An 18,222-nucleotide genomic window follows, 5' to 3' on the forward strand; every position below is an offset into this window, starting at 1 on the left:
AAAGTCTCCAAAATGTGTTTCAACATAAGGCAATAGGTAAACATATGATCAAAGTAGCAACGCTGGTGGTGAGAAAACGGGCAGGTCAGTCAGCTGATGACCTTACGTAACAGGTTAAACGAATTGATCCAAATTGACTGCTAAAGCTTCAAGTTGCATCTATGATTGTTATGATCTCCGGTGTGTAAAAGCATGTTTAGTTTTCATAATTGGTGATGTATATTGGCTTATTCTTGTTTGTTTTGGGATCTTTTTGGACGATTCATAGCGTGACTACAAACTGAAAATATGTAATGTTCTTTGTGTTGACAGAAAAAGACAGACAATAAGAGATTTAATTCTTTGTGTTGACAGAAAAAGACAAAGACAAAGACAGTAAGAGATTTAATGACCGTTACATATATATGCTTTTCTACTTAAAGTTCTGTTAATGCATCTTCTAACAAAGTTGCTATTGTGTTTTAGATTGCTTACCTCTTCTCCATTGGTTTTTGCAGTTTGTGTGTTGATGTGTTTATATTTTCAGTCTATTGGGTTTGGCCTTTGTCTTTTTTGACGGCATGGTACTACAAAACTTCCACTTTGTGCAACAAGAAGCTGATTAGCATGCCTTTTTCACTAAAATGAAAAATGACGGTCCACAGCAAAAGTTCGCAACTACATGTAGCATCACCTATCACCTATAATTATGATTTGGTGGTTTTATCTTAAAAATCTTGATATATTGAAGGCGAATTAATTACAAAAAAGAAAAAAAAAAAAAAATAAGGGCTTTCTCATTACAATACTCCATCTGGAATCAACGATCTTCAATTAATCCGCTGATTGTATTTCTATTGACATTGTTGTTGCCGTTTTCCTGTTTATTTGATGCGATTGTCCTTTTTTTTTTTTTTTTTTCGATCATTGTTGGTGTGCTGCTCCATATTGCAACTTTGTTAGGTAAGTTACCTAAATGCTTTTTCTCTTTTTTAAGTTTTTTGCTTTTTGTTATGTATATAAACCAAGACACTCCTAATTGAATATATGTGTGATGTTCATAATGTGCATTTCTTTTATAACTGTGTTATATTTATATTGTTAAAGAATGATTTCAAATTGCTTAGTAACAGATACCTATTGTGATCTACTAGAGAACATGTACGTTAATCATGGCTATTGTGAAGTGAAGAAATTGGCAGCTTCAAGTTTCTTGGTATTGTTGACTTTCCAACATAAATCTTTTCAAGTCTTGAGTTACTCTGTAAGACTTTAAGCCTGATACACCTCTTCTCATGTTTCAATGCCATTCATGCTTATCAATATTTAGTTTGCTGTGGCGGACCACAATTTTTTTTTTGTTGTGTATTCTACGATATAAGTTTTTAGATGTATCTTTCGTTATGCATTATTTTTGTAATATAAGAACTGAAAAAGTATACTACTGCAGCTGAAAGCTGTAGCAATCTTTTGTATATACAATTTTACTACTTCAACTGGTAGCAGTATCCCGAACAAAAAAAGGTTCAAAGAGCAGCAACGTGCGTACTGGGCCTCTTCCTAGTTGCTAATATTTAGATCCACATTGAAAATTTGACGTCCTTTATGGCTTTATCTAATGCTCTGGGCCGTCGCCCACGTGGCCCACCCTCAAAGCCGGCCTGGTCAATGTAATGCAGTCAAACTTTCTTTTCTGTTTTATCTCTTCCGTTTTTTCCTTGCATTAGCGTTTACAAAGTTTATGTTTATAAGTTCATGAATTATCTTTATTCTCCATGACATGAACACTCTTTTTCGTATTTTATTTCATTAACTCAAAAATTTCAAAAGAAAGAAAGAAAAATGAAAGGAATACAGCAAGAGTCGTTATATCTTTCCGCTAACATCCAATCTATTTCTTTTTTATTCATAGCCAACTTGCTGTTATTTGGATTCCTTTTTTTTTTTTTTTTTTTTACCTTTTTTTTCTCTTAAATTTGCTTTAACTTTACTCTTTTTACTTTATTTGCAATCTTCTATTTAAAAACACATTAAAATGTTGGTGAAGTTTGAAGTTTGATCTTGGTTGAATTTGCTCGAAGCATTTCAAATTTGACTGAATATGTATCAAAATTGACCAAATATTAAAGTAACAGTTTCTATACCTTCAGCTATCCAAATAAGAAGAAAATATTGACTTTGTTTCTAAAAGCGATGAGATTTAATATTTAACTAGGTTTGTGGTCCGTGCGTTGCAACGGATTTTGGTGAACGTTTGTAGCATACATTTAAGAGGATAACCGGAGTACATAGCATTACATTATTTAGGTTGGTTTTGTTTGTCAATATATAAATGATGTACTCGCAATATGGAAAAATCTCGTACCAACTCTTCTAAAGGTTCATTGCATTCTGTTTCGATGGTTAATAGTCAAGTTTTTGAGTTGACTCGATCAACAAAGTGGCTTAGCTAGCGAAGAAGAACCAACGTCTACCCCCAATAGAACCACCGCAACGCGCGTTCCGTCACTGAAAGGGAAACGACAACATCGTCATTATAACTCAAATATCATGTATCAGTTGCAAAAAAAATGAACTTTCATTCCATTACTTAATAATGATTCTATTAAAATCTAACCAAAAGCAACAACCATCATAAACTAAAAATAACTATACAAAAAAAAATAACATATTAAAAACATCAACGAAGGCATACCTTCAAAGGTGAATGCATAACTGTTTAGAGCGTTCGTACTCGTCTATGTTTGTGTGAGCAATAGAGTAAACCAACATTGGTGTTAATGAGCTTACTGGCTTTTCAAAATTTCGGTAACTGCATCAGAACAGTAATGCCTAAGAAGAGCAAAATCAAATAATCTTAAAAGCACATAAACAAAATGCTCTACGAAATTTATCACAAAAATACCTTCTTTTTTTTTCTTTTTTTTTTTTGGTTCCATGAGTGTTAATTTTCAACATGTACCATTTTTTTTTTCTAAACAGAAACCCTTATGCAACAACATTAGTTTACTCCAAAAAAATTATAGAAACCATTATGAACAAAACTAATTTTATGAACCAAAATATAAAACAACTTATGAGCCTAGTCGAAATTTAGAACGAAGCCCCTAAAATCGACCTCCAATTCCACGCAAAAAAACGAAAAAGAAAGAAGAAAGATACCTGAATCTCCTCCTTATGGAGTACGCAATTGATTCCGGCCGTTGTCGATTTGATCTGGCAACTCAGCAAACGGACAGAATGAGTAGAAAAATTGTAAAAGATGATTGGCTGTCAATCGTCAAGGAAATCAACCGTGATGAAACTGAAGAGTTATTATTTTAAGCATTTTGCAGTCATTGTGAAGCTGATTTAACTTCTCCGGTGCAATCCATTGTTAACTGAAAGTGTTAAAGCATAATACCTTCTGATTTCATCTTCTTCATTCTCCTTGGTGTACAAAATCTACAATATTAAAGTAAGAAAATGGTAGTCGACAATAGGCGTTAACAAAACCAAAAATGACGGATGTTTTTGTATATAACGTACTCCCGTTAGCTAAAAAAACATGTATATATACCTTTACCTGTACGCACCGTAAACCCTGCCACAAATCAAACTCGATTTCCGAAGATAGATTTTCGTGCTTAAATCTAATAATAAATTCTCATACAATGTGATTGACAAATCGTTTTGTGTGATGCTGCTAAATCTATAGTTAGAGCTGTTTATAAAAAAAAATAAAAAAAGGTTCTAAATATTTATACAATGAAATGGTTGCTGCAAGTCGGATGCTAGAATCTACATGGACATCTTACTGAAAAGCCGCTATTTCAAAACAGTATAAAGCGACATACCTGTGCAATCATTTCCTTCAAATGTTTCCAGTGCGAGTCTTTATTGGAAATAGATGAGAATGTGTGAAGAGGTCGGCGACCTATTAGATGATTTCCTGTAATATGTTTAAAAAAACAACAGTTAGACAATACATATATAGTACCAAACACGTGGAAGCATAGAAAAAATAAAACACAAAAACTTACCAAAGGAGGTCGAACCATCTGTTTGAACTCCACTCAAATTATAATATCAAACAAAATTAAGCCGGTAAATAAAGGTTAATGTATAACATAAACGATAACCAACACCTGCAACTATATATTTATGCATAAAGCAAAGTAAGAAAACATAGGACGCCATGCTAGCAATCTGAAGATTGCCATGCTAACAAATGAACACGTTTTCTCTCGGAGTTGCTACCATGTCATGTGACGAAAACTAAATCCCTTGTAACCCAGTAACCTCGCAGGAGTAACAATTACTGTATAAATAACTGGAAGTCACCGATGAATATATACGTATAATATCAACATCAGTCGAATTATTAGTAACTAAAGGGGTTTACTTTGAATTTACCTCCACGAATCAAAAATGTTGCAAGATGCATCTACGTTGCAACATGGAAGTTGCACTGTCCACTATCATAAGTGCAAACATTCAAACCAAAATGACAATTAACTCAACAAAGTTTATAACGCTAATCTGATATGGACAACGTTACTAACATTATTATCAAGTATAAAGATACTATGTGGTTTTTTAGCTACATTTGACTAAAATAATATTGTGTATTTGTTTGTTTGGTAATGTTTAGGAGTGTTTGATTTTATGTTTTAAGAGCTGACGCTATATTAAAGTTTATATACATAGATTTCTGCTTCTGATCCTTTTTTCTCAATCAAGATGCCTCAACTGGATAAATTCACTTATTTCACACAATTCTTCTGGTCATGCCTTTTCCTCTTTACTTTCTATATTGCAGTCGATTCAGATGCCGAATCGTATCTCGTGGAGAGAGGCGCAGAAGCTCTCCCTTTGACTCAGGGGGCCAATATGAATCAAAACACTCAAAGTAATCAGTTTTATACCAGCAATAAAGAAGCTGATGATCTACATGTTCAAATTGTATTAACCTAATTCCATCGCTTTTAATCTTATGAGATAAATAGGTAACTTTTGTTTCATATAAACTTCTTTTTTGACAATTTTTTACATAACTTTAAAGAAACCAAACTTATCATGTTATCAAGCATTCAACTTCTAACTTTTGGTTAATTACACTCCAAATAGCAGAATCTTGTTCAACATGTACGAATATAGACCATTTTATTACAGTCGGTCATATTATTATAGAAATCCAATTCATATAATAACTTCCAATATGCATATACATATAGATGAGGCTATGAGATTTGAACCTGAATCATGCAGTGACCAAAAGAATATTTAAAGTCAACGAATGAAGAAAACCCGATTTCGACCATCCTTAAAGCTCCTTTAAGTAACAACATTGACTGATGATCTGTATTGTATGCCCTAGCATATGCAACATTCTCCATAACATCAGGATCATTTAACCCAAACCTGCGACATAAACACAATTTAAAACAAATAAATTTAAACACTCTGATTGCTCAAAAAACACAAACTGAACTTTGTCAACTACCTGTATGCTATTGTAATAGTTTTTGAGGTCCGAATCTAACCTCCATGATAAGAACCTAACCATCAAATCACATACAAAATCATTATAAGAACTTACATAAATTCAAATCTACTACTGTTGAACTCTTAAAGATTAATTTCCCAAATCAAAACAACCTAAATAATAACAATGTTTACAGTTAAAAACATACGGTCAATCAGAATAACTTATTTAGGCCACATCTGTAACAAACATTTCATCAAACACTCTTCATGCATCCCTTAACTCCCGACATTTGACTAAAAATCAATGAAATCCAAACATAAAAATCAACCCCCAATTTCACATAAGAATCAATCAAGCTTATCCTATCATAAATATAACCTCCAATCCACATCTAAGCACTTTTCCATCTCGAATAAATAACTTCTTTTACATAAATATGTTTTCTTAACCAAATCAGAAACAACATCATAAGTGTAAAAATTGTCGAAAGCAATAAATTATCTGTAATTCTATTGAAATGAATACAAAAGTATAGTTTAAAAACCCACCGATGTCGATGCCTGAAAGCCGAAAGTGTAGCACATAATCGAAAACCTTATGACGAAATCGGAACCACAGGCACCGAAGCTACAAACCCTGGAATGAAATCATCTTCTGAGATCGTTAGTTGTGGTGAAGGATTGATTAAAATGGAAGAAGAGGGAGTTGGTGTCTTTTGTTTTAGGAGGAGGAGAAGAAGTGATGAAGATGATGTTGGAAGAAGGTCCCAGAAGAAAGGGGAAGGAGATGAGTCGATGGGTATTTTGTAGGAAGTGTTTGGGTTAGAGGGGACAGAGTAACAGTGAAAGGGAGGCTTGGTAGCCAGTGTAAGCGAAAACAAAAAAAAAATTGCCACAGTAACTCAGTGGTTGACGCAGTAGCTACGGTGTTTTCAGGTATTGTGAGCGTTGTTCATATTTAGTATGTGATGTGATGTAATAATGTAATAATAGTATATCTTTCCTACAAAAGTTAATAAATTAATTCATTCAATAATAAATTACTCCGTAGTATGGATAAGTACAACTTCACGATTGTAAACAAAAACTTCACAATCGAAAACCTTTTAATAATCATAAAAATCTCCATCCACATGGCCGAATCATTTCGCAACATTGGTTGGTGAACCAAAATAATTCAATAAAATTATTTAAAACAAAAAAGAACCGAGTCAATTAAACCGGTGAGTCGACTCGTACTTTTGTTCTACAAACTGGACAACTCGTATGTGTAATCAACCATTTATCAACACATTCACAATGATAAAAGTGACAACAATTTGGCAACATCTTTACTTTCTCTTCTTCTTCAAAACCTCCAAGACAAATACTACATTCAAACGTCGTCGTTTCATTCATCTCCGAGTTTTTATAAACTTTAATTGGTAAGTTATTAATCGTAGCTGCATCAAGTCCTTGTGGCTCTGACAGCTGTACAGATATCCGTGAAACTGATGACGTGGCAGACCGTGATCGAGAAACACAACGAGTGTATAGAAAGAAGCAAATAGTGATGAAAAGAATAATGGAAAAAAGGATTATGATGTAAAGAAGTGTGCTTCCTTTTATTTCAAAGTTGTCGTCATCAAGATCGTCATTTTGAAAGTGGAATGATTGAGAGCCTTCGGTTGACATTTGTGGTGGTTGAACGGGAGTTTTAGATAGTGGTTATACGGTGGTTTGACGGCGGCGTTGGCGACTGAGGTAGCATGGTTTTGTAATAAGGGATTATTTGGATATATATAAAAAGTAGGTTGAGAGTTAAGGCAACTAGTTGGAAAAAGGGAAGAGATTTGTTTTATAATATTATAAAGGTAAGTTGTCTTTTTTAATTGTATTTTTTAAAGGAAACTAATTATTTATTTATTTATTTATTTACCTTATATACAAAAAGTGGTGACATATGTTGTAGTTTTGGTTATATTTTTTTTTTTTTTAGTTTTGACTTTGCGTTCACATTACAACTGGTCCCTCAACTTCGTCTATATTTCCACAACAGTCCCTCAAATTTACACTTTTTAAGGGGTAAAAAGTGTAAATATATAATTTAATTAAAATATAAATCATTTATTCCACCCGAATTTATAACGGGTCCTATTTTCTCGCTGGGTGCGAGTTAAATTTATTTACCTTATATACTAAAAGTGGTGATGTTGTAGTTTTGGTTACATTTTATTGTAGCTTTTATTTTGCGTTCACATTACAACCGGTCCCTCAACTTCGTCTATATTTCAACAACAGTCCCTCAAGTTTACACTTTTTACCCCTAAAGTGTAAATATATAATTTAATTAAAATATAAACCATTTATTCCACTCGAATTTATAACGGGTCCTATTTTCTCGCTGGGTGCGAGTTAAATTTTTCAGAGACCACCGTTCAACTCGAAAAAATCTTCTGAACCCAACGGGACTAACTATACGCGAAACAGACACTTCTCAAAAAAACGCTAAACACAACGACAACCCGTATCTTCCCGCTCGGCACGAGTTAAATTTTTTTGACGGTAGCGTCAGACTCGGAATAATTTTATAAACAAAAAGAAACTAACCACATTCGAAACGGGTGCTTTTTAGAAAACGCTAAACACAACGACAGCTCGTATCTTCCTCCTCGACGCGAGTTAAATTTTTCCGACAGCACCGTTAGACTTGAAATAATTTTATCAACAAAACAAAACTAACTATGTTCGAAACAGATACTTTTTAAAAAACACTGAATATGACGACACCTACAATGGCGCTTAACACATGGCCCGTTTCTCCTCTGTAAATACACAACGCTACATTAAATATGAATACGCTGGCCGAAATCCCCCGCCGCAACGCGCGGGCCGGTCCGGACTAGTTGAGTATTAATTAGAAACTTGTAAGAAGGTAGCATAGGGAGTGGTTTGTTTTTTTTTTTAACCTAGGTATCCAAACGGTCAACTTGACTAATCCCAGGGCGACTACTCGCTACGCGAGCAGCCCGAAGTCATTGCAGGCGAACCTCCGTGGCCATGAGTGATTTGTTTATTATGACGTTTTTGTATATTTTTCTAAGACCATTTGTATCGGTGCATATTGACGTTTGTCACTTGTCAACATGACAATCAAGAAACGTCATTTTGGTTGTATCCATGCGTCTCTTTTTCAGTGGCGATTTCAGGATTAAAATTCAATAGGGTTCTTGAATTTTTTTTTCAGTAACAATTATATTTAAATGCTATTTTAGTAGTTGTTTACCTTCGAAAAACTACAAATTCAAAAAATATATGGGTCCGAGTAGTTGTATTTAGTGGTGTTCTATATAATTCCAAAGAAAAATTATAAGTTCAAAAAATATATGGGGTTCTACAGTTAAATTTAGTGTTGTCATATAAAATATAAAGGGTATTTTCTTGTAAAAAAATTTGAACTAGTGGTGTCACGTGACCCTACGGAGTAGTATGTAGAGTCGCCACTGCTCTTTTTGTGTCACTTTTCCATCCGTTCGATTCCAACGGGAGAAGAAACACTTGTTTCTTGTTTTTTTATTTTTTATTATCAACTTCTACTTGGTTATCAAGTTTAATTTGATCACCAAGCACAACTTGATCAACAAATTTGACGTGATTTTCAAAGACTACACGGTCTGCAAGTTCGACACGGACTCCAAGTAGAACTTGATCCCAAGTCCACAATTTAGGAATATGAATTTACAACTAACGAATCATCCCTTAAATCAAATTCTTTAAATCGTAATCACCGATGTAGATGCTTCCTCAACAAAAACTCTAAGATCCTCATATCCAAGCAGTTGACATTATCTCCTAAGATATAAACTTGTACCCTCATCAAAAATTATCAAAACCGACAATCATTTTATCACGGAAAATCATAATTCTTTAATAACAATTAGTATACTCCATCATAAAGAGTATCCCACTTAGAATATTACATTCTAAGAATGTCACCTCGACACATGTTGAATAACAACTTAACTTCTATAGTGAAACATCCTTGTTTGGCTTTTCCCGGAAGTTCCATCAGCTTCAACATCAGTTTTCACAACACAACCTGCACTAACACAAAACCAGTGCCCATGTGCAATTGTGGAACCGCTAACGAACATCCCTTTCCATGTTGGCGCGAACACACCACGAGGAAATAATGGCTTTAGAGGAATTAGTCATTCTCTGTAATAACAGCTACGAAAACATCATTAGTGCCTTCGGAGCCATTTGTCGAATTAGTTCCACCATGACAATCAGCCCTTACGTGCTCAGGCCTTCTGCACCCCCAACATACCGGATTCTTCCTGGAGTATTTCTTCCGCCTATCCGAACACAATAGTATTGTACCTTCTGATGATGAGACCTCGTTACGTGTTGGTCCCTTGATAAACAACAGGAGTATTGTAGAGGGGGTGAATACAATTCTTTTTAATTAACTTAACAGTTAAACACGATTTAGTATTCAAGCAAGTAAATTAAACAGAGTCAGAGGTAATTTTTCAACGGTTATTCTTTATTGATTAAATCACAAAGAATTACAACTATCCTTGGCGGAATGATAGTTGGTTGATACAGATTTACCTAAGTATAGCTACAGAGTGTGTTCTAAACTATTACACATTTTGGACTCTAAATAAACAAACCCACACCACTAGTTGTTACAATAGTGGATACATCAATTTATACTAGTCCTATTATCCGTGTAATTGTTCTATTGTCCACTGGTACATGGGATGTCTGTACTTGTGGGGACAATTGCATCAGAGAGCGTGCTCTCCTCTTTCCTCTTTGATAGCTATTTGCAGGAACACCCCAATTCGGTTTGGCACCACTATTTATTTAAACAAATAGAATGTTGTGTTCCCTAGGCATTGACAAAGTATAACACATGTCTGCTCATGCGTTATACTTCTGCATTCCCACGTGGTCTTGTAAGGCTGTTCAACTTTGTCTTTGACTTCTGTTGAATAGTACGATTGATGTAGACCAATTAGGAAACCACTATGCTTATAATGGAGCATAGCTGTCTTGTGTAGTAAGCTGCATTCCTGCTATGCTGGTTCTTCATTGCTGAGTCACTTGATATTCTTGATTTGCTGAGTACACATCCTGTGTTTAATTGAAGAATAATGTCTACCTTATGCTGGTAGACTAGGAAGCAAACTAAACACTCGACACAGCAATATCTGCTGTCTATACATAAACAAACTTGTGCTGGCTGCACATAACATTTTAGTGCAAATAAATTACAGTTTGTCATAATTAAATCCTTAATTATTTTGGGGACTCAACAATCTCCCCCTATTTGATGATGACAAAACCTATGACATAAAGAGAAAACACTAAAGCCAGCACTAAGGGTCCTAATAAAAAATAGGCGGTAAATTTGAAATGTCCCGTTCATATTGATTATAAACGTTCCATATTAATTGATTTCGTCGCGAGGTTTTGACCTCTATATGAGACGTTTTTCAAAGACTGCATTCATTTTTAAAACAAACATAACCTTTATTTTATCCATAAAGGTTTAAAAGCATTACGTAGATTATCAAATAATGATAATCTAAAATATACCGTTTACACACGACCATTACATAATGGTTTACAATAAGAATATATTACATCAAAAATAAGTTTCTTGAATGCAGTTTTTACATAATATCATACAAGCATAGACTCCAAATCTTGTCCTTATTTTAGTATGCAACAGCGGAAGCTCTTAATAATCACCTGAGAATAAACATGCTTAAAACGTCAACAAAAATGTTGGTGAGTTATAGGTTTAACCTATATATTATCAAATCATAATAATAGACCACAAGATTTCATATTTCAATACATCCCATACATAGAGATAAAAATCATTCATACGGTGAACACCTGATAACCGACATTAACAAGATGCATATAGAATATCCCCATCATTCCGGGACACCCATCGGACATGATAATTTCGAAGTACTAAAGCATTCCAAATTCCAGAATGGGGCTTGTTGGGCCCGATAGATCTATCTTTAGGATTCGCGTCAATTTAGGGGTCTGTTCCCAAATTCTTAGGCTACCAAGCTAAAAAGGGGCATATTCGGCTTCGATCATTCACCCATATAAAATAGTTTCATTTACTTGTGTCTATTTCGTAAATCATTTATAAAATTGCATGTATTCTCATCCCAAAATATTAGATTTTAAAAGTGGGACTATAACTCACTTTCACAGATTTTTACTTCGTCGGGAAGTAAGACTTGGCCACTGGTCGATTCACGAACCTATAACAAATATGTACATATATATCAAAGTATGTTCAAAATATATTTATAACATTTTTAATACGTTTTAATGTTTTAAGTTTATTAAGTCAGCTGTCCTAGTTAGTAACCTACAACTAGTTGTCCATAGTTAGATGTACAGAAATAAATTGATATATATTATCTTGACCCAATCCACGACCCAGTGTATACACATCTCAGGCTAGATCACAACTCAAAGTATATATATTTTTGGAATCAACCTCAACCCTGTATAGCTAACTCCAATATTACTGCATATAGAATGTCTATGGTTGTTCCAAATAATATATATAGATGGGTCGATATGATATGTCAAAACATTTGCATACGTGTCTATGGTATCCCAAGATTACATAATATATTAGAATATATGTATTATACAATATAAGTTAGCTAGGATATGATTAATATAGATTTGTTACCAATTTTCACGTAGCTACAACAAGTAAAAATATTCAATATTGTTTTACCCATAACTTCTTCGTTTTAAATCCGTTTTGAGTGTTTCAAGTTGCTATGGTTTCATATTGAACTTAAGTTTATGAATCTAAATAGAAAAAGTATAAGTTTATAGTCGAAAATACAGGTTACAAGTCGTTTTTGTAAAGGTAGTCATTTCAGTCGAAAGAACGACGTCTAGATGACTATTTTGGAAAACATACTTCCACTTTGAGTTTAACCATGATTTTTGGATATAGTTTCATGTTCATAAGAAAAATCATTTTCCCAGAAGAACAACTTTTAAATCGAAGTTTGTCATAGTTTTTAATTAACTAACACAAAACAACCCGCGGTGTTACTACGACGGTGTATATCCGGTTTTACGGTGTTTTTTATGTTTTCTGATTTTAAATCATTAATTTAGCATATCATATAGATATAGAACATGTGCCTAGTTGATTTTAAAAGTCAAGTTAGAAGGATTAACTTTTATTTGCGAACAAGTTTAGAATTAACTAAACTATGTTCTAGTGATTACAAGTTTAAACCTTCGAACAAGGTAGTTTTATATATATGAATCAAATGATGTTATGAATATCATTACTACCTCAGGTTTTGTGGATAAACCTACTAGAAATGAGAAAAATAGATCTAGCTTCAAAGGATCCTTGGATGGCTTGAAAGTTCTTGAAGCAAAATCATGACACGAAAACAAGTTCAAGTAAGATTTCCACTCGAAATAAGATTGTTAAAGTTATAGAAATTGAATCAAAGTTTGAATATGAGTATTACCTTATATTAGAAAGATATCTTGCTATAAATAAGAAAGATTTCTTGAGATTGGATGATCACTCAAATTGGATTTGCAAGATTAGAAGTAAGCTAGCAAACTTGGAAGTGTTGTTGGTGTGTTCTTGAGTAGTTGTTTTATAACTTGGTTTATGTATGGATTTATGAACTAGATTGAGCTAGATTTTGTTGAAGATGATGAAGAACACTTAGAACAAAGGAAGAACACTTGAGAGAGAGTAGTTTGATTTAAGAAAATTGAAATGGAAATGTGTTTGTGAGCTCTCTACTTCACGTGAATGTAGGGGTGCCATATAGTCTCCATTAGTTTGTAATTTTATGAGATATTTCATGCTAGATGTTAAATGATGGTTCCGACATGGTTAGGTGACTCACATGGGCTGCTAAGAGCTGATCATTGGAGTGTATATACCAATAGTAAATACATTTAGAAGCTGTGTATTGTACGAGTACAAATATGAGTGCATATGAGTAGAATTGTTGATGAAAATGAATGAGGATGTAATTGTAAGCATTTTTGTTAAGTAGAAGTACTTTGATAAGTGTCTTGAAGTCTTTCAAAAGTGTATGAATACATATTAAAACACTACATGTATATACATTTTAACTGAGTCGTTAAGTCATCGTTAGTCGTTGCATGTAAATGTTGTTTTGAAACCTTTAGGTTAACGATCTTGTTAAATGTTGTTAACCCATTGTTTATTATATTTAAAGAGATGTTAAATTGTTACATTATCATGATATTATGATATATAATATATCTTAGTATGATATATATACAGTTAAATGTCGTTACAACGATAATCGTTACATATATGTCTCGATTCGAAATCATTAAGTTAGTAGTCTTATTTTTACATATGTAGTTCATTGTTAATACACTTAATGATATATTTACTTATAATTTAACATAATTAACCAAGTGTATCAATATCTTAATATGATTCATATGTACTTAGTAAGATGTTGTTATAACGATAATCGTTATATATATCGTTTTCGAGTTTCTTAATTCAATAGTCTCATTTTTATGTATATAACACATTGTTAAAATACCTAATGAGATACTTACTTATCATAATATCATGTTAACTATATATATAACTATATATATGTCATCATATAGTTTTTACAAATTTTAACGTTCGTGAATCACCGGTCAACTTGGGTGGTCAATTGTCTATATGAAACCTATTTCAATTAATCAAGTCTTAACAAGTTTGATTTCTTAACATGTTGGAAACACTTAATCATGTAAATAACAATTTCATTTAATATATATAAACATGGAAAAGTTCAGGTCACTACAGTACCTACCCGTTAATTAAATTTCATCCCGAAATTTTAAGCAGTTGGAGGTGTTGTCGTATCTTCTGGAAATAAGTGCGGGTATTTCTTCTTCATCTGATCTTCTCGTTCCCAGATAAACTCGGGTCCTCTATGAGCATTCCATCGAACCTTAACAATTGGTATTTTGTTTTGCTTAAGTCTTTTAACCTCACGATCCATTATTTCGAAGGGTTCTTCGATAAATTGAAGTTTTTCGTTGATTTAGATTTCGTCTAACGGAATAGTGAGATCTTCTTTAGCAAAACATTTCTTCAAATTCGAGACGTGAAGAGTGTTATGTACAGCCGCGAGTTGTTGAGGTAACTCAAGTCGGTAAGCTATTGGTCCGACGCGATCAATAACCTTGAATGGTCCAATATACCTTGGGTTTAATTTCCCCCGTTTACCAAATCGAACAACGCCTTTCCAAGGTGCAACTTTAATCATGACCATCTCTCCAATTTCAAATTCTATATCTTTTCTTTTAATGTCAGCGTAGCTCTTTTGTCGACTTTGGGCGGTTTTCAACCGTTGTTGAATTTGAATGATCTTCTCGGTAGTTTCTTGTATTATCTCCGGACCCGTAATCTGTCTATCCCCCACTTCACTCCAACAAATCGGAGACCTGCACTTTCTACCATAAAGTGCTTCAAACGGCGCCATCTCAATGCTTGAATGGTAGCTATTGTTGTAGGAAAATTCTGCTAACGGTAGGTGTCGATCCCAACTGTTTCCGAAATCAATAATACATGCTCGTAGCATGTATTCAAGCGTTTATATCGTCCTTTCGCTCTGCCCATCAGTTTGTGGATGATAGGCAGTACTCATGTCTAGACGAGTTCCTAATGCTTGCTGTAATGTCTGCAAGAATCTTAAATTAAATCTGCCATCCCTATCAGAGATAACAGAGATTGGTATTCCATGTCTGGAGATGACTTCCTTCAAATACAGTCGTGCTAACTTCTCCATCTTGTCATCTTCTCTTATTGGCAGGAAGTGTGTTGATTTGTTGAGACGATCAACTATTACCCAAATAGTATCAAAACCACTGGCAGTCCTTGGCAATTTAGTGATGAAATCCATGGTAATGTTTTTCCATTTCCATTCCGGGATTTCGGGTTGTTGAAGTAGACCTGATGGTTTCTGATGCTCTACTTTGACCATAGAACACGTCAAACATTCCCCTACATATTTAGCAACATCGGCTTTCATACTTGGCCACCAAAAATATTTCTTAAGATCCTTGTACATCTTCCCTGTTCCAGGGTGTATTGAGTATCTGGTTTTATGAGCTTCTCTAAGTACCATTTCTCTCATATCTCCAAATTTTGGTACCCAAATTCTTTCAGCCCTATACCGGGTTCCGTCTTCCCGAATATTAAGATGCTTCTCCGATCCTTTGGGTATTTCATCCTTTAAATTTCCCTCTTTTAAAACTCCTTGTTGCGCCTCCTGTATTTGAGTAGTAAGGTTATTGTGAATCATTATATTCATAGCTTTTACTCGAATGGGTTCTCTATCCTTTCTGCTCAAGGCGTCGGCTACCACATTTGCCTTTCCCGGGTGGTAACGAATCTCAAAGTCGTAATCATTCAACAATTCAATCCACATGCGCTGTCTCATGTTCAGTTGTTTCTGATTAAATATGTGTTGAAGACTTTTGTGGTCGGTATATATAATACTTTTGACCCCATATAAGTAGTGCCTCCAAGTCTTTAATACAAAAACAACCGCGCCTAATTCCAAATCATGCGTCGTTTTATTCTGCTCGTGAATCTTCAATTGTCTAGACGCATAAGCAATTACTTTCGTTCGTTGCATTAATACACAACCGAGACCTTGCTTTGAGGCGTCACAATATATCACAAAATCATCATTCCCTTCAGGTAATGACAATATAGGTGCCGTAGTTAACTTTTTCTTCAACAATTGAAACGCTTTCTCCTGCTCATCCTTCCATTCAAATTTCTTCCCTTTATGCGTTAATGCAGTCAAGGGTTTTGCTATTCTGGAAAAGTCTTGGATGAACCTTCTATAGTAACCAGCTAGTCCTAAAAATTAGCGTATATGCTTTGGAGTTTTCGGGGTTTCCCACTTTTCAACGGTTTCAATCTTTGCTGGATCCACCTGAATACCTTCTTTGTTCACTATGTGACCGAGGAATTGAACTTCTTCCAACCAAAATGCACACTTTGAAAACTTAGCGTACAGTTTTTCTTTTCTTAACAACTCTAGCACTTTTCTCAAATGTTCTTCGTGCTCTTGTGAAAGGATCCGAAACTAATCATCCGGACATCGTCCATATAGATTAAAAACGAATTACAATAGTTGATAACATCGCGAGGTACTTGACCTCTATATGATACATTTTACAAACGTTGCATTTATTTCTTAAAGGCAATCTATTATTACATCGAGAGTTGACATATTAGCCTAACATTTTATAACAACCAAATGATCTAATCTGCCATTTTCATAACAATAGTCTTTAATGAACTTCAATGACTCGAATGCAACGTCCTTGTATCATAGCTTAAATGGTCCCAAGTAGTATCCTTAACATGAGCTAATGCACAGCGGAAGACTTAATTCGTACCTGAGAATAACATGCTTTAAAACGTCAACATAAAGTTGGTGAGACATATAGGTTTGATGCTAGCAGCGTTATAACAATGGACCACAAGATTTCGTATATAATCATTTCAATAAAAATATTCTAAGTGGTTGAGCACTTGGTAACCATACTTAACATTTAATCACGTCGCATATTCCCTTTAATATGAAATCTTACTACACCGTACCAAGGTGTAGTCGCAAAACGAAGTACTGTGCAACCGTTGAATACTGGTCGTCCAGTCCGGTTGGGGTTGTCAGGCCCGATAGATCTATCAACAGGATTCGCGTTTACAATACCGCTGTAAATAACAGTTACCAAGCTACAGGGAAGTATGCCAGTGGTACAACTCAACGTAGAATATATTTTTCAGTTACTTGTGTCCATAACGTAAAACATAAAATACATGTATTCTCATCCCGAAATATTTAGAGTTTAAAAGTGGGACTATATACTCACTGTTGTCTCGAAGATATATATATTTTTGACTTGGTCTTCCGGTTGATATCACGAACCTATCCATATATAATATATCAATATATTTTCATTTTAAACAAACATCTCGTATATATATTTATAATACTTTTAATACTTTGAATAATTCCTTAGTCCGTAGTTAGCGTTTCGATGTTAGTAATTCAATTTTAATGGTTCATTTTTAGATGTTTAATATACCCGCAATAAATAAACCCCCAACGAAATAAATAAAACTCCCATAAAACCCCATCGTATATGTGTTGGTCGAGATTAATCTTGACCCATGGTACCGGTGTTGTCAAATGACGTGTTGCGTACATAAAGTACCGGTGTTGTCAAATGACGTGTTGCATACAATCATGGGATCTTATGATTAATCTTCTCGTATTGTTTACGGGTGATCCTGAACCATATAAAATTGAATTATGAGTACATATATATAAAATATCATGTTATTTTAGAAAGATGTGATTTTATTTAATTTTTCCCAATTAATCCCGAAGTTAAACAAGTCTTGGATAACCAATTTTGTTTCGGTCATAGTTTCTTCGTTACAAATCCGTTTTCATTGATTCAACTTGCCATCTCCTTGGATCGAGTCCCTCTTTAAGACTATGAACTGAAAATACCTTGGTTTGTATTCAAAATCACACGGTATAGGTGAAACTTTAGTGAAACTTATGAAGTTAAACATTTTCCTTTATTTAAACAACCTTAAATGATTATTTTTCTAAAAATACTTATACTTTGAATTAAATCATGAAATTTTTATGTGTTATCATATTCATAGTAAAAATCATT

General features: G+C 33.9%; 1 protein-coding gene and 1 long non-coding RNA gene across 3 annotated transcripts; both read right to left on the reverse strand.

The window, feature by feature from the left end:
- Window positions 1-2,175: 2,175 nt before the first annotated feature.
- LOC139893016 (uncharacterized) lies at window positions 2,176-6,331 on the reverse strand. 2 transcript variants are annotated; one of them, XR_011774310.1, is made up of 7 exons: window positions 5,998-6,331; window positions 5,465-5,519; window positions 4,002-5,382; window positions 3,816-3,910; window positions 3,142-3,423; window positions 2,675-2,791; window positions 2,176-2,487 (listed from the first exon to the last, which is right to left on the reverse strand). It is a non-coding gene; the product is annotated as an uncharacterized lncRNA (long non-coding RNA). The 2 variants fall into 2 exon arrangements; XR_011774309.1 differs by having other exon boundaries at window positions 3,816-5,382.
- A 166-nt stretch (window positions 6,332-6,497) lies between these two features.
- Window positions 6,498-7,241, reverse strand: LOC139893017 (RING-H2 finger protein ATL66-like). Its single transcript, XM_071876152.1, has one exon. The coding sequence runs from the start codon at window positions 7,120-7,122 to the stop codon at window positions 6,664-6,666; it is 459 nt and encodes a 152-aa protein (XP_071732253.1). The 5' UTR covers window positions 7,123-7,241; the 3' UTR covers window positions 6,498-6,663.
- Window positions 7,242-18,222: the final 10,981 nt, after the last annotated feature.

Source organism: Rutidosis leptorrhynchoides, chromosome 2 (genome assembly GCF_046630445.1).
Source record: "Rutidosis leptorrhynchoides isolate AG116_Rl617_1_P2 chromosome 2, CSIRO_AGI_Rlap_v1, whole genome shotgun sequence".
Classification (NCBI taxonomy): Eukaryota; Viridiplantae; Streptophyta; class Magnoliopsida; order Asterales; family Asteraceae; genus Rutidosis; species Rutidosis leptorrhynchoides.